Here is a 27,631-nt window from a genome sequence, read left to right as displayed (position 1 = left end):
CTCCGTGCCCTGACGCCAGGTTTTATGCCCCCAAGCCACGACTGCCAGACCTTTGCAATTCCCTTTAACCAAGCCATTTCCTCCTCTGTCTCGCCATCGCAGGGGGTGTGTCACTGGATCAACTTTACACTTCGATGTCGATGAGCTCAGCTTCGGGGACATCTCCTTTGGTGAGTGTTCCCTGGGCTGGGACACAGCGTGGGGCATCTGTGCGTTCCAAAATGGAGCACTTGAACATACAAGCATCCCTCACTCACGTTCTGCCACAGCAGCATCAGGGTGTGAACTCCAGGGCTGCTGGTGCCTCAGGTAGCCTTTTGCCATTGTGAGATCAAACAGAACCAAGGCATAGAAAGTCAGTATTTTCTGGTGTTTCTGTCCTGCTTTAAAAGACAGATGTCTGCCAAGGAAGGTAGGAGTCTTCCTAGAATGGAAAGATGACCCCCTCCCTCCAAATTATTTTACCTTTTAAATTACACAGCTTCCAGGCAAAAAAATATGGGAAAAGGAATGGCAGTTCTTTACTAGAATATATCAGCACAAACAACAACACAATAAACAGAAGTTTCCAGCCCACCAAATAGTGTTTTTCCCCTTTGGTGTAGTTATGATCACAGGCAGGAGGAGCTGTGGGGATCTCGGCACTGCCCAACAGCAGCAGGCAGGAGCGGGGAAGGCAGGCGGGCTGGATCCCAGTGCTGAGCCGCAGCCAGGGCAGTCCTGGGGCCAAGCACACAACCTCCCGCAGCAGCACGCGGCCGCCCTTCGATCCCCGAGCGGGAGGAAGGGAAGCTCCGCTCCCTGCCGAACCTGAGGTCAGGTCCGACCTCACAGCCGCCCACGGCATCACGCCACAACTCCCAAAAACCCCGAATGGAAAAGCCCACCCCCGCAGCCAAAACCCCCCACAACCCCTATCCCCCTTCCCAGCCCAAGGGGAAAATTCAGTACAAAGCCTAAACCCATAACAATGAAGTTCACAAACTTTTAAAGAAAACGAATTGCCTTTCCTGAGCTGCTTCTTCCCCACCCTGCATCACCACTGAGACACTTGTTAAGTTGCCTTTTGAATAAATGAAACAAGAAAGGCAACAGGTAGAAATATGGTTCTGAAACAGGAGATTCATCCTACTTAATCCGATTTCATTCCTAAAGTCTCTTCAGCTGAAGGCAGCTGTTGTATCTGCTTCTTTTAAACTATTGATTGTTGTCTGCATGTGGTGACCTCTGTCTCATTTGAGGTTTTGACATCTGTGTTTATCCTTTTTGTGCCTCTCTTGCCTCCCTGCTGAAGTCACTGCTGGAGCTGGCAATGGTCACTGTTGATGGGCACAGAGAAGCTCTGGGCTGTACCTGCAGTTGTTTTTTCTCCCCATCTGTTTCCAATGACTCTTGGTGAGCAGGCCCAGGGAGAATTCTCCTCCCCCCAGAGCTGGCCAGCCCAGCCAGATGTCCTCTGCAGAGCAGGTTGTGGCTGCTGTTCGGCCTCTGCAGGACGTCCCCACCATGCCTGGCTGTATCTCTGGCTTTCCGGTATGGAGAGCAAATCTCAGAGCTCAAGTGGGGTAAACCCTTGCAATCACAGTGAGCAGCATGGCTGTGATGTCCCCATTTGTTGGGTGAGGTGGGACATGGTTCCTAATTGCTAATCTTGAAGCAAGGCTTGGGTTTGCCTCCAGTTGAGTGGGCTCTGAGCTGTCACGTGCTCAGTCTGTTTGGCCCAAACCAAGAGCTGCCTTAAGGTTCCTGCAGAGAGAAATTGCATTAGGGTGCTTTGCATCATGTTCTAGTTCCTGATTCCATCCTCACTTTCTTTTGCTGTAGCTTCTTCTCAATGACAACTCACTGTTTATAGATCTTGAAAATGGTAGGAGTGTTGGCAGCCTTAACAGGGAATTTTACAGCTTGAATTGCCCGAGTAAATGCTCGGTCTGGGTGCACACTCATCACTGAGAAATAACCTGCTGGTTTGGGCCAGGTGAGGAAGCTCCTTGCCATCTGAAGGAGAGACGCTTGCAGTGTTCAGCAGGGCTAGGAGTGGGCATTTTTAAGGCTGCAGTCTGGAATCAGTGTCTAAGGGAACTAAGTGACGATTAATTCCTCATGCAGCTTCTCGGTGAGCTGTAGTTCAGATAATAAAGAGCTAAACTCCAATGACACTTTCATCCTACCAGGATATTCACACCAGGAGTCGTGCCATAATTGGTGCCTAAATGGATATTTGTGTCCTTTCCTAGGCTTTCCCTACACCCAGAGCTGTCGCCTGACTAACACCTGCCCGGTGCCTGTGACGTTCAAGCTCCGCATGTTGGACGAGGGCACGCAGCCTGCTGTGAACAGCTTTGATCAAATACGCAGCGACAGTGACCCATCCTGGAGGGAGGGAATTAATTTTTACGTGAAGCCAAGGGAGTTTACAATGAATCCTAGCCAAGGGACCATCCTCCCCCAGGGACACCAGGATATTGAGGTATGGGAAGAGCCCAGCCACAGACGCTTCAGCACCAGGGCTGAAGCTTCCCTGGAGTGTGGGAGGGCTTTAGCTCTGGTGCCAGCTTTGAGCATCGTGTGAGTGAGAGATCTGCACTGGCGAGAGGCCTCTGCTAGCTGGGTTCCTCGGGACGTTCCTCAAGGAGCACCGTTTTGTTTCCAAAATCATACACTGAGATCACATAGCATATGGTCAAGTACTAAAGCCCTTCTTGTGTTTTAGAGAGAGATTTCTTTGATTGCAAGTGGGCAGAGCAAGGATGAGGACAGAAGGTGGCTGTTAGAGGGATGTCATTGTAAAAAGCAGTTAGCTTTTCTTCTTGGTCTCATTTCTCCTCTCCTGGGGAGCAGAATGATTTGTGTTCACTGCAGGGATCTCCAGTGGAGACAAAAAACTGCAGCCATGAACTGCCCAGCACCTGCTGGGTCACACTTTGCCCCCAGCTTCCTGCTGTAAAGCTGAACTCATTCTCTTCAAGTCAGATTTCCTCTGCATTTATGTCATTGCAGTCAGAGGAAAAATTGGCCCATTAATTTGAATACAGTGGTGTGTAGAGCTTTAGTCTAATGTTTCAATTTGGCTGACCTATGCCCTGATTCCAAGGTGTGTTTAACAAATCTGGTCTTGTCAGAAGGCTTTTGCTACTCTCAGAGACTGTGCTCTACACATGGCCCAGCAGAAGAATTAAGGCAAAATCTGCCCTTTCCTTACCATGATACAAGAACTGGAGGATATCACACGTGGGTAACGGGCTTTTGTAAGGAAGAACTTACTGCTCTTCTCTTCCACAGGTGACCCTGTGTTCCAATACCGTGATGGAATTTTACCGGAAAATGCTGGTGGACCTGGAGGGTATTGGCAAGGGAGTGGCATCACTGACCATCACAGCCAGGTACCAGCCCTTCCCTGGCCTCCCCCAGCCACTGCCTTGCACAGGGTTTGCTGGCTGCAGCTCCCAAGGAGAAGTGCTGTTTAATGACCTCATGTTGTGCCCTGCTGGACATGAGAACAGCAGTGCTTGGACAGCAGCCTGTGGTGAAAAGCACCCCTGCTCACAGCCAAGCACGGTCCTGGGCCTTTTTCTAAAGGGACCAGGAATGATATCATTTATTGGCCTGGTTTTTGGTGCTTGAGCTGGAACAAATTTCCCAAGGGCCTCCTCTCCTTCTTCCTGCAAGAGGTGGAGTTGTGCTGGATTGTGACCACCCTGCATTGGTTTGGGACACACCAAGCAGCCTGCTGGGAGTCAGGGTCTGCTTCTGTTAATGAGGGCATGTGACAGGGGGAAGTGGCTCACAGCAAGAGTGGTGAGGGTAAGATCTTACAAGGGGAAAACAGCCCTTGATGTGGCCGGTCAGCTCTAGTTTTTCTCCTTCCCTCTGCTTCCCATTTTGAGCTTTAACGTTCTCAGACTTAAAGCAAAAGTCGTTCTTGCTGCAGCAGAATTCCATCCTGCTATGCTGCGGTGGGTGTCAGTTTAATGACAAGAGGGATGCAGTTCCCTGGTGCTGTTCCCTGTCCCAGGCAGAGCCATCCAGTCAGTGCCTGGGCTGCCATTTTGTCAAGCAAGTGCAACTGGGGGCAGTCAGTGCATGGACCTGTGGAGTGAAGGACCGAGGGAGCTGTAGGACCTGGGAGGGGGTGATCGCCCACTCTGTAGGGCAGGGGGTGTCTCGTGCCCTCCAAGGCTGGGGCAAACAGCTGAGTTCTCAGGCAGGGCAACAGCACCGTGGGAGAGAAGGGAGTCATTTTTACTGAGACTACGACTAGAGTTGTGTGTTCCTTGAGCCCTAGTGAGCACTGATCCCTGTTGGGAAGGCTCCCCAAGAGCTCATGGGTCACTGGGACTGCTACAGGAGTCCTTGAAATCCTTCTCGCGTAAAGGAGGGGCTGAGGCAGCTGTGGGACAAAGTGCTCTGCCTGGGGCACCTGGCAGCCTCTGGGTGCTGCCTCTCAGGGTTTGCCCCTCCTTGACAAGACATGTTTGAGTGGGAAGGCTTTGAAGGCAATTTATCACTGTAGGGCTGTTAAATGTCCATTTGACAGTGACAAGTGTGTTATGCTCCATTTCACAACCTTTGGGAGTAAACGTTCTCCATTCTCTCAGTATCTCTGATTCTCTTGGGGTCTTCTCTTTGGCCAGGTGTCTCGTTCCTGAGCTGCAAGTGTACCCTAGAATCCTGTTTTACGATGAGTGCCAGCTGAAGGTGCCATACCAGAGGAAGTTCCTTATTGCAAATAACACCGACCTTCCCGGCTGCTATGGGCTTATTCCCCAGGTTTGGCATCGCATCCACTTCCACCTCTCAAATATTATTGAGGAGATTATTAGGGAAAAAAAGGGTTTGGATAAGGCCTTGCTGGTTTCTATTCAGTCTTAAAGATCTGCTGAGAACAGGATCCTACCTGAATGTAAACTTTAGGATGCAGTTTAACTTCCTGAGGAAAGAGTTTATGTTCTAGTCTTCAGGGTGTTTTCTTGTGGGAGATCTTAGAGGGTTGTGAAAAGCTGCTGCATCCACAGACACCAACGCCTGTGCTGGCAGCCTCTTTGCAGGACCCCCTGAGAATGCTAAGCCTACAATTCTTGCATCTTGTTTGTGCCTCTTACCTTTGTCCTGGGGATTTTTAAAAAATGTGTGTAAGCTGCTGTTGCGGTGGATGTTAAGGAGTCTAAAGTTTCTTCAGAGGTCCCGCTGAAGTTGCATTTGATTCTGTCCCTTCCAGAAACGCGAGGAGGACTCTCCTGTGTTCTACTCCAGCCCCAAACCCTGTGGGATTGTCCAGCCTCACAGCGTTGCAGAGATTCCAGTTATAATTGAAGTCCAAACACTGGTCAAGCATCGCACCGACGTTCTTATCGGCGTGTTTGGGGATGAGAGAAACCCACTGGTGAGTGCAAGGGGAGATGTGTACCTTTGTGCAGCTGCTCCTGGCAGGCTGCAAAGCGTACAGGGATTCTTGCGGGGAAAAGAAACACAGGCTGCTGAGGAGAAGGACAGGAGGGATCGGTGGCACAAACAGCTCATGCCTTATAGGTGGTAATCTCAGTGTCTGACACAGAAGGTAGCTCATCTAAGCTGGAATCGAGGATAATTTTAGTTAATTAATCTTTAAAATGATATTAACTGGAAATACTTGTTTTAAAATGTCTTGTCATCTCTCTGAGCACAAAAGAGAATGTCAGAAGACTTCTTTTACAGAAAGCTCAAAAGACTTGAGCTTTCTGTAAAAGAAAGGAGAGCAGGCATCTGAAGAGTAGTTGCAAGGACCTTAACTTATATTAAAACATAAGGAAATGATGGTGTCAAATTCCCTGGACGGCACCAAACACTGAACCTGGGCCATTGTGGCACTGCATGTAAATCAGTCAACAGGACGGACAGGCAGTGCAAGCTGTGCCAGGGAGCCTGAAGTTTGACAAAACAGTTGCTTTCAACTATCAGGCTGCTTACCTTAAAGAGGAGGGTTTCTCCCCACCAGAATAACCAGTTGTTTAACTGTCAACCTGGTCTTAACTAGAGATTTCTTTCAAAGCTTTTACCTTTGGGCCAGTAATATGTGGTTTAAAAGTTTCTTGTACCTTAATCCTTTTTAATTTGGAGGTGAATATGTAATTTTTTTTTCCCCAAAAGTCCAGCATTTCAGCTGGAGAGTGGTAGCTGTCCCTAAAGAAATAACTTGAGCACAGTTGAGCTGTTTAAGCTTTTTTAGCTTTCCCTGTTGTGGTTTGTTTTGTTTTTTAAAAAATCTTTCTTGCCTGCTTCCTGGAACAGAGAACAGAATTATGGAGCTCTGGACGGCTGGCAAAAATCTACCCAAGTCCAAGGCTGATAGAGTTTGGCAAGATCCCAGCGCTACAGCCTACTTCACAAAGCTTTACCCTCTTCAACAACAGTCTCGTCCCTACAGACTTCAGGCTAGAGATCGTAAGTATCTGTGGGGCTGTTTTCCAGGGAAATTGACTGGTCAGTAGCAGCCATGACTTGGTTTTTATATGGAAGATTTCCATATTGCCCTGTGTGAGAGGAGGCAAGATACTCCAATACTCCATCTGAGCGGGACTAGAGGAACCTGGCTCTGGAGTGGTATTAGCTGGGGCACCCCTCAGTGAAATCAGGTGCAGAGATGTTGGAGCAGAAATTAGTCTGGATTGTGTTGACAAGTTCTCCCTTAATTTTATCTTTGGTCTTTAGCAGTGCGTGTCACATTTTTGGAGCTCTGAGATCAAGAGAAACCTGTGGTCCTTTGCTCCCTAGAGAATGTGGATTTCCCTATGGTTTCCCTGTTCCATCTACACTTGCTTTGTGCCAAACTGCTGTTACTAGTAGAGAGCAGGGTGTGAGGTCTGTCCTCAGACTGCTCGTGGGGAGGCAATTTTCACTCCTCCTGGGGGTCAAGCCAGCTGGGCTGTCCACACAAAGATGTGGGGGGGTGGGCACCCCCACAGCCTGTGATCTCTGTGCCGTTGAAGAGAATCTTTGGGGACCAGCTGCAGAGAAAGGCCGTTTAATCCACGGAGGCTGCAAAGGGCAGAAGGAGCTGGGGCTGCTCCCCTGGCAGGGGAAGCAGGGCTGGTGCAGCCAGGAAGGGTTTGCAGGCTGGGCCTGGGTCTGGGTGGGATGTCTGCTGGAAGGGGAGATCTGTGAGGGGCTTGAGGTTTGTTCTTCTTCATGCTGGGTGTGTTGAACTTGTGGAGTTGGATAAAACCTGATATTAAGGACTTGTTTGTGGCTGTGGGTAAAGCATCAGGTCGTGTGGGAGAGTCCAGCCACAGCCTCCTGGGCCAAGCAGGAGGGGTGTGAATTTTCCTCTTGCTGCTATTCCAGCTGTCTGGGGGATAAATGTAACCTCAAAGTGAGGGATTTTTCCAGGACAGCTTTCTCTAACTCCACAATGGAATTCTGCTTTCAGCCTCTGCAGAGAGCAGTGCATCTTGGCTGGGTGGTCGTGGTGTGTAACAGATGGGTTTCACATGCTCGGACCAGGGCCAGACCTGCAGAGCTGTGGCTGTACAGCTGTGCTGGTGCAAGGCCTTTCCTCCCTCCTCGGGGCAGCTTCCAGCTCTCTTGCCCCATCTTGCCCAAGTCTGTGAGAAAACAGATGACAAGAGTTTTTCAGATGAGTGGCCCATGCCCAAAGAGCACATGTTGTCCAGTTTTCTTTCTGCTTCCTGCTTTCCTGCCCTGCTATAAGCATTTAGAGGTGACTTTTCCAAAGCAGAGGGCACTGGGGCACCTCTCTACAGCTGATGATTGGTGGGAAGTGAGGGCTTCAGTCCTTTAGGGGATGTTGAGAAGCACTGATGGCCCCTTGGGAAAGAATAGTTTGGTGCTGTGGTTTTGCACAACTGGTTTTGCAGAGATACTCTTCAGGTTCTCAGCAGTATCCTCCAGCCGTGTGGTATCTGGAGTGGGATTTGAGCGGACCTAGCTTCCTCTGGCCTTGAGCCTTTGTGAGAAGCCAGGAGAGAGAAAGCAGCTTTCCTTGGCCCACACTCCAGAGAAAGACTGGGGAAGGAACAGTCTCCTGAGGATAAGCATCCTTTGGGTTGGGCAAAAGTGGGTTAATTAGGTGAGTCTGTTAAAGGAGGGGAAAATACAGGTTGTATGAGCTCTGCTGTTGCCCGATACTGTATTTTAGGGATTTTAAGCCTTTATGATTTTTATCGTCCCCTCTTTAGCCTTTCCTTTTCTTGTATCCCACAAGAGAGCAGGGTGTACTGTTTCTGTCCCGAATGCATATTATGCTTGTCTTACAGCTTTGCAAACCCCACTGCTATGCCATTGAACCCAGAGAAGGAGTGATCCCCGCTAGGGGTGAGGTGCCTGTGACTGTCACAGCAAGCCTGGATGACACAGAGATTTTTGGTAGCGCTATCCAGCTGTCCATTGGGAACAGCCTTCGCACCGCCTGTGGGCTCGTGGCTTTGGGCACTGGCACCACAATTGTCATAGACAAGCCATTTGCTCCAGAGCTCAACCTGGGATACCAATTCAGGTAGGAGATCTCTCCATTCCCACCTCTCCTCCTGTCTCAACAAGGAGCAGGTTTGCTGTAGTCCTTCAGGCAATGTCTCCTTCAGTGTTCAAAGCCCTGACTCCTTCCCTGAAGGCAGAGAGATTCCTTTAGAAACATGTGATGGCCAGTTGATAGTTGTTAGGCATCCTCAAAAGCCACTGACAGGGAAACAAGTAGCTAAATTGCCATTGAATTGTCTTTAGTTCTAATGTCTTGATCATTACTTGATCAAGTGAAGACATAAATGTCTGTCAGCAGGACAGTAAGTAATGATCAAGTGATGATGGCAGGCTCCCCCAGAACAAAAGGTTCCCAAAAGGGTGCCCTGGTGAAGTGGTCCCTCCATGTGGTTGAGGGACCAAGGGAAGATGGCATCACACCCTTCCCTTCCAAAATGGCAAGCAGGGGCCCCGGGAACAAAGAGACAGGAGGGTGACAATCCCTACCGGGAAGGCAGGAGCCCACAGAGCAGTTCCAGAGGCAGATGGAAACTCTCTGTTTGTGCGGGGTCTGCACTGCCACTGTCACTGCTTCCTCATGCTGCTCGTGGGCTCTGCTGCTGCCCTGCTCTGCCCAGGATCTCGCTCGATATTTTGCTGCCAGCAGAGTTTGCAAAGTTCACTTCCAAACAGTTTCTAATTCCAAAATGAAATTTCTACAAATGGCTACCAATGCAAAACCAAGGCTGCTATGAACAAGAGAGGCCCTGCTGCCCTGGTTTCCTCTCCAGGAGCAGGCAGACAATTTTTACCAGCTTGCTGGGATCATCCAGAAACTGCCTCCAAGCCGGCTTTGCGAAATGCCTGCAATCATATCCCCACACACAAGGTCACCAAGTGCAGGATCTCAAAGATTGAGTTGCAGTTTCACAGATTAATACAAAATACAGTAACAGTATGAATCACCCCAGAACAAACATTTTGGAGGAAAACACCAGGTCCTGTTAGCCTCGCCTGGAAAATGCTACATTACCATTATAAACATATTTCCCTTTGCAATAATGACATCAGAAGGGCAGCTCATCAGACACTGTTTCTGGTCCACATTAAGAGCTGGAAATTAAGACAGTCTCCAAGCAATTAACATGTCAGGTTGCTCACTGGGAGCAATCTGATGACCAGGGAAATAGCTATTCCCATATTATTTTCCATCCTGCCTTCTATTCTAGCCTCCTTCCCTGTATTCATCGGTTCAAAGTAACAAACGGGGGCCACCATTTCCATCGGCTCTTTTGGAGCGTGGGATGCTGCAGCCCACCTGAGGAGGAGGGCCAGGGCATCTCAGCCCTCAGTAGCCCTAAAGATGATTCCCAAAGCCCCAAACGTGCCACCCCCGTGTTTGGGCTGGAGCCACTGTCGAAGGACCTGCAGCCAGGCGAGTCTGTGGACATAGTGCTGCGAGGCTTCTCCCGCATCGCGCAGGTGAGGTGCCCACCAGGGGCTGAGCCTGGGGAACCATCAGATCCCCTCCCCTGGGCTTGTTCCACAGTCCCTTGACATTTGCTTGGGGAAATGAGCAGAGGCCTTCAATAAACTGGTTTAAGACCACACGTTTCTGTGGCAGCACCAATTGCTTTCCTTGCTGGCCACCATCAGACCAGCTAAGACTTTATTGTGATTCCACAGCTACCAAAACCCAGTGCTGATCCCAAAGTAGGGGTGGAAGGAAATATTGACTTTTTGGGGCAAACACTGTTGCATGCTTAGTCAGCAAAGAAGGGCAGAGAAATAAGTTACACTTAGACTAGGAGCCCAAAAAGAAAGAGAATTAAACAAGTGCCAAGTGTTTTATCTGGGGTAAGCATGGAGTAAAACAAAAGCCATGTGAAGGGAGGGAGTTTCTCACAAGTGTCTTTTGTGGTTATTGGGGTGCAGTGATGCAGACAATTGAGCACAGAATAAATAAGCTGCATCACAGGAAGAAAAGGGGGCAGTGACCGTAACTCTGTGGCAGGAATGAGGCCAGTGGTGGGTGCTGAGCCAATGCAGGGCATTTGCTGGATGCCCTGCCACCACCCACTGGTGACAAGTGATTCTTGCATGCAGGAGGTGCAGGATTATGTGTTGTGTGAAGCTGTCATTGGGACAAGTAGAATGACACAGAAGATAATAGAAACAACCATTACCTGCAAGTTTATTCACCCCTCTATAGAAGCATCAGCCAGACAATTCTCTTTCTATGTGGACAAGGTAAGTCTCTGGATTGCATCCTGGCATTTAACAGCATGGCTGAGGGGGCTGTGTGCTTGTGTTAAAGCCCCTCTTTACCCTTCCTGATGCACTCTGTAAAGTGAGAGAAGATGCTTTTAGAGATGAGACTGGTATTTGACTTCCCCAAAGTAAAACTGCAGTTACAGCTGCACTGCCAAGGGGGATCGTGGCACTTCCAGAGAAATGCCAGTTTCTCTGCTCACTGTAAAGGGAGGCTTTTGAGGATCCTCCAAAGCACAGTGATGTCTGTACAATGATGCTGTATGGAAGCTGGGAAAAATGGAGATTCCTGTGAATTCCTCAGGCTGACAAGGAAAAACCCATCATCTCCTGTGTCTCTTTGCCTTCTCTGCTGTTGGCATGGATGCTTTATGGTATAGCCATATGATACAGCTCTGTGCATTTCCTAAGCCTCACCTGCTTCAAAGGACCCCCAGACATCCTGCAGCTGCAGTGATGATAACACTGAGGCAGAGCAGGTGCCCTTTAGTCTCTGGATCCCAACTCCAGCATCATCCTTCCCTCTCCTGCAAGTTGTCTGAAAAAGAGAAGACATTTTATCCTTTGGTTTCTGTAGTTTCGGGCCTCTCCTCTGGTTCCCAGGCTTCCACTGAAGTACAGAATCCCCCCTGGAACAGGCATTTCAGATGTAATTAGAAGCTCTTCCGCTGTCTCTGGTTCTACCTGGGTTCTGCTCGATGTCACTCACACAAACTGATTTATGGCATATTATGGCACAGCACCTGTTTGATGTCAGTGCATCCAGAAGTAGTTTCCCAAATCTCTGGTTTCTCTAAAACCGTGCAGGAAGCCCAGCACAATGCATAGACAGGAAGGAAGAGCTTAGGCTTTTATGAGGCTGCTAGAGCCAATAAGGTTGTGAGAAATGACTGTATGCCAGTGAAGACCATCTAGTGCTGTTCTGCCCAATAGAAGGACAAAACTGGAGACAAATGGTCTGGATTCACTTTCTGCTTTAGATCTTGTTCAAGCAGCCACCTCCTCTCAGGGGCCTATTCCCTCATCTGTACGTGGGAGTGTTTCCCTGTCCCCCAGAGGATGCTGTGGTTTCTAAACATGAGAAGCATCTGCTATAAAGAAAAACCTCCTGAAAGGGTAGAAACAAATAGAAAGGGTAAATAGAGGTGTATGCACTTCTGGGGCTGAAAAATGTGAGTTGCAGCAGAAGCAGAAGGAGCTCTATAGCTAGTTGAGGCTGTTTTCCTTCTCTCCTGTTTCTATAGAAACCCAGTGATGTCCTGACGCTGCAGTACCAGCCTTTGGCTTTAAAAAACACCTGCCTGCTGCCACTGGACCTTATGCTGGACTTGGAGCAGCCATTTCTGGTCTGTGATGAGGACCAGAAGCCCCTCCCAGATGGCCAGGTGAGCAGCCCTGGACTCCTGCAGTGGGGTCTGAAGAGGAGGGATGTGGTGTTGCCTTTCTGTTGGGAGCTCCTTGAGTCAAGAAGTTTATTCTGTAGCATCAGCAGTGGGCTGGCCTGAGCTGCATCAGCAGAGCTGCTGAAGGAATCAAAATCTTATCTGAATTGAGAAGATCCATCCCGGCTTTAAGGCACAGGGAGAAGGGAGCAGGCAACTGGGTCTGGGCAAGCCATGCAGTAAAGGTTTCTCCTGGAAAGCATTCCAGCTCTCCAGAAGCCACCCCCTTCTATTGGGGCTGAGCACAGAAATGGCCTGAGGGAATCCTGGACTAGACTGTGGTGCCTGCAGTCAGACCCCTGCTGTAAAGAAATGAACTGAGAAGCCCGTGGTGGGGTCACTTTGAACATTTACTGGTTTTGCTGTCAGACCTTGGGACATCATCTCACAGGTGAATAATTACTGCTCATCTCCTTGCAGCCTGTGACAGTGGATGTAGGGGAGACCTGTCATCTCTACATCGCATTTGATCCAGCCTATGAACTGGATTTTAAGAGCTGGAAAACAGAGAAGGTTCTGAAGATAGGCATGGTCAGGGGCCATCCTTATGTGGAGCGTATCACCCTTCGGGGAGAAGTCCACTTCCCAAATCTCCAAATCCAGCCCAGCACCCTGGACTTTGGCTGCATTGTGGCTGGCACTGAAGAAGTGCGTTCTCTGGAGATCACCAACTGCAGCCCACTTCCCGTCGAGTACCGCTGGTCATTCCATTCGGACAACCAGGTGAAAAAGTTGAGGTATGTGCACCTTTGTCCTCTCCCTGAAGCTCTTCTTGCTGGTGTCCTGTTTGTACTTGGCAAAGAACAAAGCTGTTTGCCTAGGATCTGATAGACTGCTTCTGACTTTTTCTTGTGCAAATAACTCTGACCAGCCGTGGTCAGGCTGGATGCTCAGGGAATAGGTTTTCCACCAATTTGGTGCTGCGTAGCCCCCATAGTGGTTTCCCCTGGGAAGGAAAGTTGGGGTGAAAACTGCTTTCTCAGACCTCTGTGGCCTGAGGCAATGTCCACCTTGATGAAGGGCTCCTAGTCCCAGCTCCCACAGTGCTGCTGGAGGCCCTTCTGGCCCCTCTGCTTTGGGATGGGTCCTCTCTGCAGGAGCTGCTCTCTGCTCCTTGCCTTCCTCCCTTGCATTGTGCTGGAGGATGCCCAGAAAGTCCCAACACCAGGGAAAGAGTTACTTAGTGCCTGGGCTGATGCTGAACATCTTGTTACCTTCCCTTTCCTTCTTTTCTGAGACAACTCCTTTACTGCCAGGATGATTTCCTTCCCAGGGGTCAGCTTTCAGTGATTCTTCACTCCCTTTTTTTGTGACACTTGTTACTCATTTTGACTTTTCCACTCTGCAACATGTCCCTTATGGGTTCTGTACTGCTTGGCAGCAGGATTTGTTCATCACATCATCTCCTATCCCTGCCTCCCAGAGAGTTTCTACTTTAGGGTGAAAAATGTCATTGTCTGGGCACCATGGTCCTGGGAAGTTGCCTCAAACCATTCATTAAAACTAAAGACAGTGGAATAGATGATTAGGGGTCTCTTGGGGGTTATGATGAGAGAGCCCCTCATCCAGAAATGAAACCCAGCCTTAGGTAACAAGCTACAAAGCTAAAGGCAGTGATTCTTTGGGGAGCAGGTCATTACAGGCCCGGAATGCTTGTCTGGGAATGGAGCACCCAGGTCGTGTTTGGCTGTGTGGGGAGCACTTGCAGCTCAGCAGGGTGACAGGCAGGCACGGCTCAACTGTGTCCCTCACGTGGCATTAGAAACACAAGCAGAGTTACCCTGAGCACCTGCTTCAATTTAAAATGGGGAATGTGACCTGAGTCACCTGGAAGTGTTGGAAAATATCAACCAACCCCCCCCAACACTGCCAGGGAAACATTCCTGATAAATACCTGGTGGAGCTGCAGAGTTTCTGGCGTTGGGCATTGGCGGGGGGCTGTGCTGGTTCGTCAGTGGCCGGGTCTGCCCCTCGGTGTCTCAAATCTCACCTTTTTGCTTTCCTTCTCTGTCTTTCCTCTCCCACTGTGCTTTTTGCATCCCCACAAGGTGTTAATCCCTGTCCTCTGTAGTTCCTCAATGCAAGCAGTTGCAGCTGCATTCACTACTGCTACCTCAGTGTCATCCCTGGGCTGCCTTTAGGATGGACCTGCTCCAGCATGGATTGGGAAGGGCTGGATCAAACCATTTCTCAGTTCAGTGTGCCAGCACCCACCCAGGGCTGCATCCTGAGCAGGAGCTGTTCGTGCAGGTGTCCCTCCCTTCTTCCCACTGCGGTCCCTGTTCATAGTTATGCTGTTTTTCAGATATGAGCTTTACCCACCTAAATTCAAACCCCAACCACCAAAGGAGAAGAGAACCTGTTTGGATTGCCCGGCATCTCGATGGAGACACTTCAAGATTAAAAAGGAGGAGGCAGTCACAGCCCTGAAAGAAGTGCAGGATTTTACTCAATCTTTAGGAGCAGAGGTAGATTTTCTTGTACACCTAGTGCTTGTGTTGCCTCCCCAGCCTGCCACCAACAAGTCACACTCGTGCTGACCTCTCCTTTTGCTGCCCTGCTGTCCTGTGCTCTGAGAGTTGGCCGGGCAGCAGGGCCAGTGGCTGGACAATGAGGTGTGTGAGAGGGAGAAATAGGAGAGTTTTCCTTGGAGAAGCTTGGTCAGATCCTACAGGCCTCCACTGAGTGTGGGATTGTTTTGCCTTGTTTCCTTCACAATGTAAGATGAGGCTTTTATCTGCAGCGTGATGGTAAGACCTCCAGCTTCCTTCCCATAGCAAGCTGTGATGAGTGCTGATCTCCATGTACCCTTTTCCCAACCCAGCCAGACTACCTGTTTCCAAGTCTCTGCTTTCACCCAAGAGCTGGTATTGCACTGGTGGCCCTGAAGCTGTCTTACAAACTGAGACTTTGCAAAGTGGCTGTCTCTTCCTCCTAGCATAGAAAATGGCTTGTTTTTCAGGTGCCACCACAAACTCCTGAAAACCCTCAACTCGCACTAGGCTTGGAGGGATTCAGGAGCTCCGTGGATGTACCTCACACTCCCCTTGAAACAGAGAAGGTAAGAGGGAATCTGTCTCACTTGCCCATTGTCAGTGTGGCAAGCAGGGCTGTAGCTCCCAGTCCCACTGGTGGCCCTCAGCACTGCCCACAGAGGGGCCTCACGTCCCTCCAGGCCCATCACAAAGTGCTGCTGAAGCAACTGGTTCTTGGAAGGGCCGTGCAGGACATGTTGTAGGGCTGCCCAAGGATGCTGTGCAGCACCTGTGGAGGGCATTGCTCCCCCTTGACCTAATCTCATAGGAAATTTTTGCAGAAGCTTTTGCTGAGGCACCTTGAGAAAGCAGCATTTAAATCAGAGAGAGAGGGGAAAAGCCTCAGGAGTCAGATGAGCTGGGCTGGAGTCCTTCCCTGAGCTCCAAGAGCTCTCATTCTGAGTCTTCTCCTTTTCTAAAAGCAGTTAAGAAATGCTTTTTAAAGGGAAGAGAGAATTTCTACTGCCAGGAGACATCCCAGTTCACTGTAATGTAATGTATTAATTAATGCATTGATCTCTGAGTATGGGAGAAGATTTTCCCTATGGTCCCTCCATTGGTCAGTGGCACAGATGCAGGATCAGATTAGGGTGATTGTGGCCATGTTTGTGCAGCGGCTACAGCTGCACTTTGTTCCAAGATGCTCTTCTGCATCCATTTCCATGCTCAACACCTCGATCTCTCCTGTCCTCCTCCAGGCTTTCAGTATTGTGCCAGTGTCAGGTGTGCTGCAGCCAGGAGAGAGCCAGCAGGTCTCCTTCACCTTCTTTGGCCACCTCAACACCATCACCAGCGTGAGAGCACTGTGCCACGTGGAGGGAGGCCCCACCTATGAGGTGGTGGTGACCGGGGAGGCCTCACGTGTCAGCTACTCCCTGAGCCTCCGGGAGATCAACTGTGGCTCTCAGGTACCACACATGTCCCCTGGCACAGCTCCTTGCCTTGGGACCACGGCCAGCAGTTTCCTGCCCACCTCGGTCCAGGGCTCCCTCCCCTTCCCAGCCCCTTTGTTGGCCCTGGGGCTTGGAAGTCCAACCTTTGAAAGACACATCTGACATCCAAGCTGGTTTACAATGGCCATCTCCAACCCTCTCCAAAATGCTGGGAGTGCCTCTTTTTCAGGGTACCTAACAGTGCCTCCTGGGGCAGGCAGGGTCCCAGTGGGGGTGCTCTGAGGGGTGTGTCCATGAGACATCCCTCTGCTGATCCTCTCCTAAAGCCTGACCTCCAAGGAGATGCTCTTGTCAAAAGCTCTTGCTTAATCCACACAACAATCAAGGGAAGAAGTTAGGCTTCCAGTCACTATATTTAGAGAGACTGTCCCAGAATAATCCCCAGTTCACTCTTTTCCAGTTGAAAGCCCACAGATATTTCCAGCTGCTGGCCCTGTGTGTGTTGCCCTGTGGGACTCCCTTGTTGCATGTATGTTGCTTGCCAATACTTGCATGCAGGTGCCTTTTCTCCTGGAATGCCTCAGTGCTGTCTCTGTTTCTCCTGGCTCTTGGTGACCCCTCAGAGTGCAGAGGGCCTGTGTCCCCTGGTTCATTTATTGTTGACCCTCACATGGTTGTTACCACACCTCTGTGTGCTGCCAGAGCTCCCTGGTCCTGTGCAGGTGCCCTGTGCCTGGGGGTTCCCCAGGTTCCCAAGTGCCCCCATCTCCTCCCTGCTCCCTGCTCCCTTCTCCCATCATGTGTCTGCTTCCAAGCCCAGGAGAGAGGAAGGAGATTCCCAGCAGCAGGCCTGGGTCTGTAACTTCCCACTCCTGTCTCTTCTCTCCAGATGTTTAATGAAATTGGTCACAGCACAGTCACCCTGGAGAACACTGGCAGGATTGAATTCAACTGGGTGCTAAACCCTAGCACTGCAGACCAGCATCTGCCTGGTGTGTTTCTGGTCAAGCCCACAGCTGTAAGTAGCACAAATGACTGACCCTAGCCCTGTGCCAGGTGGCCCAGGAGTGTTAAAGGGAAGAAAGAGGGGGTGGGGCAGAAAGGGGGAAAAAAGTCAGAGGGGAAAACCACAAACCCAGCCATGAGAGAGACAGGGCTGTAAGCAATTTCTGCTGGGGGCAGAGAAGGTCAAACAAGGGCTCTCCTGATAGACTCCCCCATGGCCGTGACTGGTGGGTGGCTCTGCTGTCACAGGGCAGTCACTGGTGGGAGGCACAAGTGTGTTGGTCACTGGTCTCACTGTAAGGGTTGTAGAGGAGAATTCTATTTGATAGATTTCTCAGATGAAAAGAAGGCACAAATGCAGCAAGTGTTATATCTGAAAACTATTTATTGATAAAGAAAAAAGGGTACGGTCCCAACCAGAAGGGGATAGAAAAGAGCAGAGAGAGAAAATGAGAAATGGAAAGAGGGGCAGAGCGTTACTGCTAGAATGCTGGTCCGCTCTGTCGGGTCCTGCTCAGCAGCTGGTGGAGCAAGTGTGCTGCCAGCCGCACCGAGCGTGCGGTGCAGGGGCACCATCCGCAGCGGCAGCGGCGCGGCTGTCCCGCGGGCCGGGCTCCATCCGCCGGCAGCGGCACGGCTGTCCCGCGGGCCGGGCTCCATCCGCCGGCAACGGGGCCAGCTGTCCCGTGGGCTGCACCGGGGCAGGCGCGATCCGCAGTGGCAGCGCTGCAGCTGTCCTGCGGGCTGCGGCCACCGGGTTCAGCAGCTGCGGCTTGTCATGGTTGGGGCGTGGCGGCTGTTCCCTTGGGGAAGCAGCGGAGCACTGGGTTGCCGAGCGGGAAGCGGCGACAGCAGCATAGACAGACAGGGAAGAAGTGGCTTTGCAGGGAGCTGGATCCTCCAGGTGACACGTGGAGGGAGACTCTAAAACTCAAAGACAAAATGAGTTTTAAAGTAGGTATGCTTTTATTCGGCTGGACCCATGGGGATATCTCCACAAAGACATGCGTACCCCTTGTACACACACATTTTTTTTTATCCCCTAGAATGGTACATATGTATCAAGTTTCACTATAGATCATTTCCTGGCTCCCCTCCCCCTCCACTTCGTATGCTAATCATCTTATCAGTCCTTTGTGCCTACACAGTTGTCTCTGGTGGTCGTCTCTGGGGTTGTAGGGGATGAAGTAAAGTTGTCTTCCTCAGGGTTGACTTTCTGACCTTGATGCCCTGCGCATGCTTACTGATCTTTTGGCTGCTGTCCAAGCCAGGAGTCCAGATTTATCTGGTTTCAGGGGCCCAAGGAGCCTCGTTATCTCAGTATCCTTGCATACTGTATCCTATTCTTGATAAACATCCTACCCCTTATCAAGCATCCTTGCATTCTTTCTTGCTGTTTTGCACCTAGTCCTTTCCTTTCTCACGTGACTAAGTATGCAGCAAATATTAGGCAATGTCCATAATGTATGTGCCTGCTCTTAATCAATACCTTCTAATTTCTGTGATTAATATATATATATCCTCTAGTTTCTGACCCCATGTTTCACAGGTGCTCCCAGCCCAACAAAAAACCAAAAATGGCAGGGAAAAACTGGCAATGTTAACTGCTTGTATATGCTAAGATTCCTCCCATAACTCTTAGGAAGACTATTGGTCACACGGGCAAAATTTTTAGAAGATTGGTCACATGGGCAAAATTTTCCTGGGCTTTGGGGTCTGCCTGCCTCCAAGGGGGAGGTCTCTTGCAGCCCCCCAGACACGGAGCCTGCCTGCATTGTCTCCCAGCAATCTCCTTTACATGTCTACAGGCCCTATAGTAATTTTTCACCCCATGTCAGAAAGTGTTTTTATAATGTATGTTGTGGCATAACTAAAAATTTAATTGGTTGCTCACAGTCACTCTGGGGACCCCGACGGCTGAGATCTCAGGCTGTGCTGGCACTGGAGCATTTCTGAGGGTCACCTTACCCCGCCTGTGTGATCACATATCCCTTACGTAGGAGAAACACGGACAAAAAATCACAACCCCACAATTCCTATAAAGATTTGTAGGGACGGTGTGTATATTACAGCGCTGGACGCATGTGGGGATCGTTCCCCTTCAAAGGACATGCATGCCCTTGAGAACTCCTGATCCCTTTTTATTCTTCTTCACTAGTTTACATGTGCATAGAATTTCATAATAGGTTCATGCATATTCATTCTGCTGATTTTGCGTTACAGCTAGTTACATATGTAGCTAGTTTTTTATCAGAAAGTACAGAAAGAACTCCTGGGTCACTCTGCCCTGTCTGTTTCAAGGTTCCAGGAGCTTCTCTTATCTCTTCAGCTTAGAAATTCGCATTCTTTCTCTTCAGCTGGGGCAGTTTAACTAGTGCTGCAGAGTTACCAGACTAAACAGCATATTGTACTTATGCTAGCAAGCTCAAAGCAACACATTTCACCTAAATCCAAATGGATTTATACCCTGTTAAATTTTCACTCTGTTTCATTGGCTTGCTGGTCCCTGCCTCCTCCAGCTTTGTTGCTGTGCAGCGGCTTTGTGGGGCAGGGAGGGGGCCAGGGAGCAGCAGGGCTGGAAGAGCAGGGAGAAAAATTAGCAGCATCCCACTGCAGTCCAAGCTTCTCAGTCCTGCCTGGATGTCTTAGAGCTGAAGCAGCACTCCTGCCTTCGTCCCTCCTTGCAGTGGGAAGAGGAAGCTAATTGGCTTTCCCATTTCTTCATGCCTGTCTCCTACAAGGGACGAGAGGAGCTGCTGGCCCTTCTTAGTGCGGGGACTTCCCTTCCCCAGTGGCAGCAGAAGAGCCTTTTTATGATGAGGCGGGCTCTTGCTGGCAGAGGGCAAAGCCAGAGCAGCAGAGCTGTGCTCACATCAGGCTGTGCTGGGGCACCAGCCTTACGAGCCCTGGGGACGACACACGGCACCCTGGGGTCAGAGGCTCGACTTTTTGGGCACAAGGAAGGTGGAAGGTGACACAGTGCTGGTCTCAACCCTGCAGCACTGCATCGCCTTCTCCACAGCACTGGGCCAAGGAGTGGGCTGAATCCCAAAAGTTTAATATCCAGGGTTCAGCTTAGCTGGGGAGAAGGCTCTTCAGCATAGGTGTGTAATCCAGCACGAGGGGGAGGTAAGAATGAGGGACAGGTCTTCTGTATGGGTTGCAGAGAGCTTTAGTCTCAGGAGGGTCCAGGGACAGAAGACAAAATCTCAAGCTGTGCAGGAGCTTATATATGGGGGAGGTTCAAGGGGAGGGTACAGACCTTCAACCAATTGGGGGAAAGCTGGGGAGAAACACAAGATGGGGTTTACAACCTTCTAACCAATAGGGAGAACTGGGGGGAGGGGAACAGATCCAACAAACCACTGGGGCTTCGAAGGATACAGAAATGACAGGGAAGTCTCTGGAAAAAGGGATAGGCATGAGGAGGGATTAACAGGTGTGGGGAGGAGGAACGTTGAACATTCTGGGAAAAGAAGCTGGTTCGGGATAAGATGGACAGGGGAGGTGGAAGGATACAGCTTAAGGATAAACCAGCTGTATAGGGGGGGAAACAGAACAAACCATTTGGAATAATAATATATACTAAAACATACTGCAATAAGAAGGCATGAGAAACAAAGGCCACTCTTCAGTTAAAATTTAAAGAAAATGTAATAAGAGACAATAGGGGACAAAGTCAACAAAGCAGAAGTAACAGTGCTTGCTGCCTCGCTTGGGTGCTTAGCCACAGCCAGAGGCACACACCAGTCAACACAGCAAGACCCCTTATATACCCTGGGTATTGCATCAGCCTAATACATATTTATAAATGCTTATACATATTGAAATATTTTAACATAGTTCCTCCTCTGTCCCAGCTTTTTGGAGCATGTGCAGTTGTCCTAGTGATGGTCATTTGTTACTCTTCGACACATTCAACAGGTTTCCATTCCTTCATTGGTTAAATGTTAATATTACAAGAACTCTTCACCAACATTGGTATCACAACACAATGTTCTCATTAAAAGAACTCTAAACTTTAGCAAAACTTCTTTTACAAAAGTCAACGTTATAGAACATATAGTATTTAACAATTGTGAAAGCCAATACTGCAATATATTTATCACGAAGGCGATGTGGTCCGATGGCTTCTTCTAGATGCGAACCTGTCTGTCCCCTGAGCCATCCCCCATCAAACACTGATGCATTGCCTCCCTCTTCTCCTGTCCCTGCAGGGCTCCATTGCACCTGGCGAGAAACAAGTGCTGAAATTCTCTTACATGCCGGGATTACCAGGAGCCTTCAGCAGGACTTACCAGCTTAAAGTGGGTGACCTGGACCTGGAAAATATCCTCCTGAAAGGAGAAGCATCCTGTCCCATGATCACTGTGAACCTGCCCTGGAACGCCAAAGGTGGGCACTGCCTGTCTGCCCCCAGGAAGGGCCCCTCTGGTTTTGTTCCCTATCATATGCCCATAGGGCAGTTCATGCTCACCTCCACCAAGCCTGGAGGGTTGCGGGACTCCCAGACCAAGTCAAGCCCCCTGGTTGCTTCATGAGTCTTGAGCAGAGGATCCCATGTGGGCTTTGTCCCAGGAACCATCCTGCAGAGCTTGCCAGCACATCTGGCAGGGTCCTGAAGGATGATGGCTAGAGTGAAAGGCTTGGGAAAGCTCTAAGAGAGGCTGGCAGGGCTTCAGGCAGGGTTGGATTTGTGTGACATTGCAGGGGATGAGATTCAGAGAGGAACAGCAGCATCCACTTTCCAGAGGGGGCTTGAGGGATTTCTTTCTGGAAGAAACCAGTTTTGGGAGGCGGGGACTTCCCAGCTGAAATAGGACTGGCACTTTGCTCACACTTCTCTTTGGGGATGTTTTCTTCTTTCAGGAAATGAAAAATATGAGAAACCTCCGAAACAGCTCATAAAACGTCGGCAACTCTACAATGAGAGGAATAAATCAGTTGTTCGGAAGAAGACTCAGAGCCTGAAGACCAAGACCTTGAAGTCTCAGACCCCGACGACTCAGACCTTGAAGACTCTGATTCCGAAGACTCAGAACCTGAAGCCCTGTGTGCTTGGCTCTGGCATTGTAGTAAGAACAGCTGCAGCCCCGTTTGGCACATGCCACCCTCCCCATGTCACCTGAGCCCCTTGCAGCCCACAGCACCTCCCCGGTGCCCTGATGGCACCTGGGACCTCCCTGCCCACCTACAACCTTGTGTCGCCTCAGCATTGCCCCTAGGGCTGCCACTCTGGTCATGGTCTCTTCTGGGGCTGCACCAGCTTCCTGGCTACCCCAGGGAGAGGTCCTGAAGGCCATGCTCAAAGGTTGGAGTTGATGGTGCTTTGAAGGAGATGCAGGTCATTGCTGGGGAGTTTGTTGGTCCCAACCCAAGCCCTGCCAGAGTTACAGACCTCATCAGCAGCTGCCTGATTGTGCCCTGGGGCTGTGCTGGTGGTGCTCATCTCCAAGAGGCACCAGCTTGGTCCTGGTTCCCTTTCAAAACAGCTTTTGTCCAAGCTGCCTTGGTACTGGCTGGAGGCAGGCAAGTTTCTGGAGCTCTGGAAGATTCCTGGTTGGTCTGTCTGCCTGGCCAGATCAGCTTTGCTAACAGTGTCTGGGCAGGCAAAGGTGCTGGAGTTACTTCCCTGGAGATGAGGTCCTACCTAAGAGAGCAGGAGGTGTCACAGACACTGAGCAGTCGGACAGGAGGACCCCACACCCTCTCTCAACGAGAGCAGGGTGGGATCCTTTCTCAGGTGCAAGCTGGGCCTTGGGAAGGACCTTTGCTAAGCAGCCACTCTCTTCCCTTTCCTCAGCCAAGCCCTCAGCTGCAGGTGAACACGGTGAGGATGCTGATAGAGAAGGCTTCTCAGGAGCTGCAGCAAAAGCTCACATGCCATCCCCCAAAGAGCATGTTCCCTGATGAGGAGCTGTGCCAGAGTCTTGTCAAGTGAGTAGGGACTCCCATCCCCATCTCCAGGTGCCCCGTGGGGAACACCCAGCCATGTCCCCTTCTCCTGAGAGCTCCTTGTGTCTGCAGAGCTGGGAATAGCCTGGACTCAAGAAAGGGTCTGGTCCCAGTGGCTGTGACACGCTACATGGGAGCAGCAGAGTGTCCTCCCTTCCCCAGCACCACGCTGAAGCTTTGGACTGCTCAGCTCCCCACAGGTGTGGGGTTCTGTCCTTAGAGCTGGGGGACCCAGTGCAGACCTTCAAGCCCTTCCAGACAGCATAAATTCTGTCCCTGCTGACTAGCTCTGAAAGAGACAGCTCCTTGCTGATGTCTTGGTTCCAACTAACAGAGTACACTAAACAAAAGCAGAAGGGAACTGCACACGTCAGCAAACCCTCTAAAACCCAAAATCAGATGGTTTGAATCCTGGTGGGGTGGCAGGGCTTATCTAGGTAACTTGGTCCATCTCTTTGCACCATCATGATGCAGCACAAACATGGGAGGCTTCAATTCAGGAAGAAGATGCTCTGCAGAACAGATCATGTGATCTGGTTGCAGAGCAATGAAGATTTCCTGTGCAGGCAAATCTTGTTCCTAGGCCCCAAAGCAATTTCAGGCTCAGGCTGTACACCAGACTAAGCAGTTTCATTGAGACCAGTGGAAGCCCAGTGGACTCGCCTATACTGGCTTTTCATGGCAGAGCAGCTGTGGCCAGTGTCCATTTTAAACTAATTTTATTTTCAGGTACCATTAGTAGGTGATAAAACCTAGGACCTGCACTCCTCCTTACTTCCCAAAGTCATTGCCAGGTGGTCAGGCCATGGGTTTCATGGGTTTGAGCTAAGTTTTTGCAGCAGTGAATAAAGAAACAGCCACTGTATTTGTATCCTCCATCCACTTGGATGTGTAGCCAGGCTGTGGTTTAAGGACTGTCCTTACTCCTCCTTGCAGAGTTGAGCCGCCCGAGTATGTCCTGGACATGGGCGCTGTCCATAAAGGTTACACTGAGAGAAGAACTCTGGAGATCACCAACCCTGAGCAGATCCCAGTGTCCTTCCAGGTTGATCTGTCTGTCCTGCAGGACACAGGTAAGCATGCTAGAGACACTTCCTGCGGGCTTGAAGGAGGTGTCTCAGACAGATTAACTTAAGCCACTGAACTTGGGGAGGTTTCTGAGCTTTTTCTTCTCAGTGCCCCTGCTGGGAGCTTTAGAGGCTCCATTTGGCCGGCCATGCCCAGGGACCTGGCCTGCCTGTGGCTGCCCTGATGCTTCTGTGCAGAGGCCAGATGGGCTCATCACCCTGGTCACCTCTCAGCATCTTCTGCCCTTGGCTCCCGTGAGCATCAAGTTTCTATGAGCACTCCGTGGGCTTGTTTTGGCAACCAGTGGGGTCTGCTGTGTTTTGGAAGTGCTTTGTTTGGAGTTCACACTGTCACAGCTCCTGTATTCAGCCTTTATTGAGGAAACAGCCTGTGAGATCCTCTGGTGGATCAAAAGAGGCTTCCAAAAGAGGCCTTGAGGCAAGGCTGCACTTCCATCACACAGTGGCTCACTGTGTCTGAGGGGTGTTCAGGTGCACTCTTAAGTTTTTGTCCAGGTCCCAGCATGGCATGGGGTTTTTCCCCAGACCTCTCGGCCAGGACACCTGTAAGGCCTTAACATGCTTATGACACATTTTGTGTTTCTCATGCATCTCAGCTGCTTTATTTTCACCTCTTCAAGGTTTCAGCATGGAGCAGGTGCAGGACCTGCCCCACAGCTACACCAAGACGTTTGATGTGCGCTTTGAAAGTGCCCAGCAGCCACGGGGTGATGTGGATGTGCTGCTGCCCTTAAAGGTACCACAGCTCTTGGGGCTGCCAGCAGGCTGGGCACAGCAACAGATGTCACCTGCACCCTCCACTGAATTCTCTGTCCTTCTCCAGCTGACAAAAGGCCCCACATATAACATCCGCCTCCATGCCACTGTGTCTGAACTGTTGCTCGAACTCTCCAAGAACAGACTGCACTTCTCTGACATCCTCGTTGGGCAGTGCAAGGCTGAGACAATCCAACTCTACAACTGGTTCCGAGTACCCTGCAAATGGTCCATCAAGCCTGTTCTGAAGGTAAAGCACAGGCGACATTGAACATGTAACTTCTTGGTTGCGTTTTCTTTGTGACTCTTGCCCTTTCTGCTGCTGTGGCTGCCTGAGCACTTGGGTCTACAGCGTGTTTGAGGAAGCTTCTGAGGGTCTGGGTCAAGGCTGGTTTGCCTGGACCTGTTCCATTAGCTGATGCTTTGCTTTTCTGCCATCTTCACCCATTCCTCCTCCTCTGAGGACAGTAGTTCCCTATCTGCCTGCCTTGTCTACAGGGCTTCCCTCCAGCTCTGGGCTTTGGGGCCACACTTGCTTTGGCTGTGGGTGCTCTCAGCACCGTATCAGTGTCTCAGAGCATGAGGAGACCTCACACAATTGGTTTCTGTGCCCAGAACAATCACCTCAAATACATGACATCAGCCGTACGTCAGAAGCGGCAGCCGCTGGAGGATGAGCCCTGTCCCTTTGAAGTGACGCCCTCCAAAGGAACCCTTGGTGCAGGAAGGTGGCAGAACTTGCAAATCCGGTTTACACCCAAGGAGGAGGTGAGATTGGCAGGTGTCAGCCCGGGAGGTCTGTCAGGGCTATCTGGAAATGAGGGCCTGGTGCAGAGAGTGTGGGGTATGAGCTCTGCCTTCACAGGGAGCTTTCTGCAAGGCCCATACCCAGCGTGGCTCAGTTCACCCCACAGAGCACTCCTGTGAGATGTGCTTTGAAATCCCCACAGGGAGCTTGCACAGAGAGCATCAGGGCTGCCTCTCAGCACATGGGGGGGATGTGCCCAACTCCCCTCAGCCTCCCCCTTGCCTGGCTGTATTTGCAGCTGCGACACTCGGTGCAGAGCAGCCGCCCACTCGCAGAGTATAATCCTGGAATGGCCAGTCTAGGCTCATCCTGCTGCAGGACTGACAGACAAAACAGCCACCAGACACCTTCCTGGGCACAGCGGGACAGACACCTGTAGTGGTGTGCTGCCAGCAGTGCCTGGGGCTCTGGCCTGCCTGCACATTCCCATGCAGCTGGAGATTAAACTTTTAAAGGATGGAGCATTCCCAAAAGTCGTTTGCCTGTGGCCGCTGGGTCTCGGAAACTGGCAGTGTGTACCAGCATGGACACAAGTGCTTCTGTGCTCACAAACAGTCCCAAGGATCTTTTAATTGCTCAAGAGGCATAACCATCTTGTGTCTGGCTTGGACCAGAGCCAAACACTAAGCAGAGAAGATGACCCTTATTTCTAGCCAGCGAGAGCTCATTTGACTCTCTCCTGGAGCTGGTGTTTGCCTGATGCAGCAGTGCCAGGACTGCATGACTAGGTGAAAACACCCGACAGTCCATTGTACATCCACCTGCTACCAAATACCCAGTTACAGTGCACACCAGGATTCATCCCAGTCACTCAGACCCAGACTACTAGAGATGCTGTAGTCCCTAGCAGAAGTAAATATCTGGTTTCCATTCACCTTGGAGGGACTGATAACACCCTGACCGTGGGGCAAGCATTGTTGTATTTGGGGTCCAGTCACCTGGAACTTCATGGATGAGTTTCCTGCACTTTCCTCTTTTCAGAGGTCTTACAAGAATGAGCTGAAGCTTAACATTCGTGGGAGCAGCAATCACTTAAACCTGCACCTGTCAGGACAAAGTCTGGAGCCACGGTTGGAGTTCAGCCCCCCAGCACTAAAGATGGGACGGGTGCTGGTGGACAGCGATGGGGTCGAGGCCACAGTGGTGGTGAAGAACCCATGCAACTTCCCCATTGAGTTTTACTCCCTGGATTTTGATGAGCAGTACCTTGAGGAGGAGGAGGTGAGGAGGCAGGTCTGGTCCCCATGTACATGCTGCCCAAGCTTCACAGCACTCCAGCATTCCCAGGCTTGTGCCAGGGGATGGAGGCAATCCCCAGGGCAAAGCCAACTCTGCTGACATGCTGTGGGAGGACCTAAATAGTTTGTGTTGTTGGGAGGAAGGGAGGAGACAGAAAATGGGTTTGTTGAGTCTGTGTGATGAAAGGCAAGAAGAGGAATCTTGTGTATGGCTTCTCTTCCCTACACACACAGATCCTGCGGATGGCAGTGGGGTCTGAGTACCAAAAGAGCTTTTTAATGCCTCCATGTGCTATGGGTGAGACGCTGTCACCAGAGGTGCTGGAGGACCATGAAGCACAGAAGAGGCTGAAGGCTCAACAGGCAGAGTTCAAGGCCATGGCAGAGGCCAAGGCCAGGACTGAGGCTGAGGCTGAGGCCAAGGACGAGGCAGCAGCAGGTCAGAAAAACAGTGAGGGTTTGGCCGTGTCTGTTTTGACTGTGGTCACAGCTGGGACTCCAGCCCACACACCCTGAACTCTCTGTCACCTTGCTCTCCAGGGAAAGCCCATGCTTTTAGCAGCTGCCTGTTTCCCAGCTTGGTGAAGGAGCTCTTGGGTGAGGGGCTGTGGCATCCTTTACCAACCCTGAGTGTAGCCAAAACAAGCTCCTATCTGCCTGCCACAGACTGGGCAAATAATCAGGATATT

The 27,631-nt window shown here is 50.7% G+C and overlaps 1 protein-coding gene across 1 annotated transcript in view; it reads left to right on the top strand.

The window, feature by feature from the left end:
- The window catches only part of LOC137467913 (hydrocephalus-inducing protein homolog), a 71,006-nt gene that overhangs the window by 20,216 nt on the left and 23,159 nt on the right, over nt 1-27,631 (top strand). The window contains exons 11-32 of the mRNA XM_068179331.1: nt 103-170; nt 2,238-2,470; nt 3,283-3,383; nt 4,635-4,770; nt 5,219-5,383; nt 6,268-6,420; nt 8,253-8,491; nt 9,681-9,933; nt 12,585-12,901; nt 13,036-13,040; nt 14,454-14,632; nt 15,127-15,225; nt 15,898-16,107; nt 16,982-17,110; nt 21,315-21,492; nt 21,967-22,217; nt 22,679-22,823; nt 24,761-24,876; nt 24,964-25,146; nt 25,512-25,664; nt 26,686-26,925; nt 27,177-27,381. Coding sequence (XP_068035432.1) covers nt 103-170; nt 2,238-2,470; nt 3,283-3,383; nt 4,635-4,770; nt 5,219-5,383; nt 6,268-6,420; nt 8,253-8,491; nt 9,681-9,933; nt 12,585-12,901; nt 13,036-13,040; nt 14,454-14,632; nt 15,127-15,225; nt 15,898-16,107; nt 16,982-17,110; nt 21,315-21,492; nt 21,967-22,217; nt 22,679-22,823; nt 24,761-24,876; nt 24,964-25,146; nt 25,512-25,664; nt 26,686-26,925; nt 27,177-27,381 — 3,758 coding nt within the window. The remainder of the gene's footprint in view (nt 1-102; nt 171-2,237; nt 2,471-3,282; nt 3,384-4,634; nt 4,771-5,218; nt 5,384-6,267; nt 6,421-8,252; nt 8,492-9,680; nt 9,934-12,584; nt 12,902-13,035; nt 13,041-14,453; nt 14,633-15,126; nt 15,226-15,897; nt 16,108-16,981; nt 17,111-21,314; nt 21,493-21,966; nt 22,218-22,678; nt 22,824-24,760; nt 24,877-24,963; nt 25,147-25,511; nt 25,665-26,685; nt 26,926-27,176; nt 27,382-27,631) is intronic.

The sequence above is a fragment of the Anomalospiza imberbis genome, unplaced genomic scaffold (assembly GCF_031753505.1).
Source record: "Anomalospiza imberbis isolate Cuckoo-Finch-1a 21T00152 unplaced genomic scaffold, ASM3175350v1 scaffold_87, whole genome shotgun sequence".
Lineage (NCBI taxonomy): Eukaryota > Metazoa > Chordata > Aves > Passeriformes > Viduidae > Anomalospiza > Anomalospiza imberbis.
The sequence above is the reverse complement of the archived record's forward strand: the minus strand, read 5'-3'. Positions and strand labels throughout refer to the sequence as shown.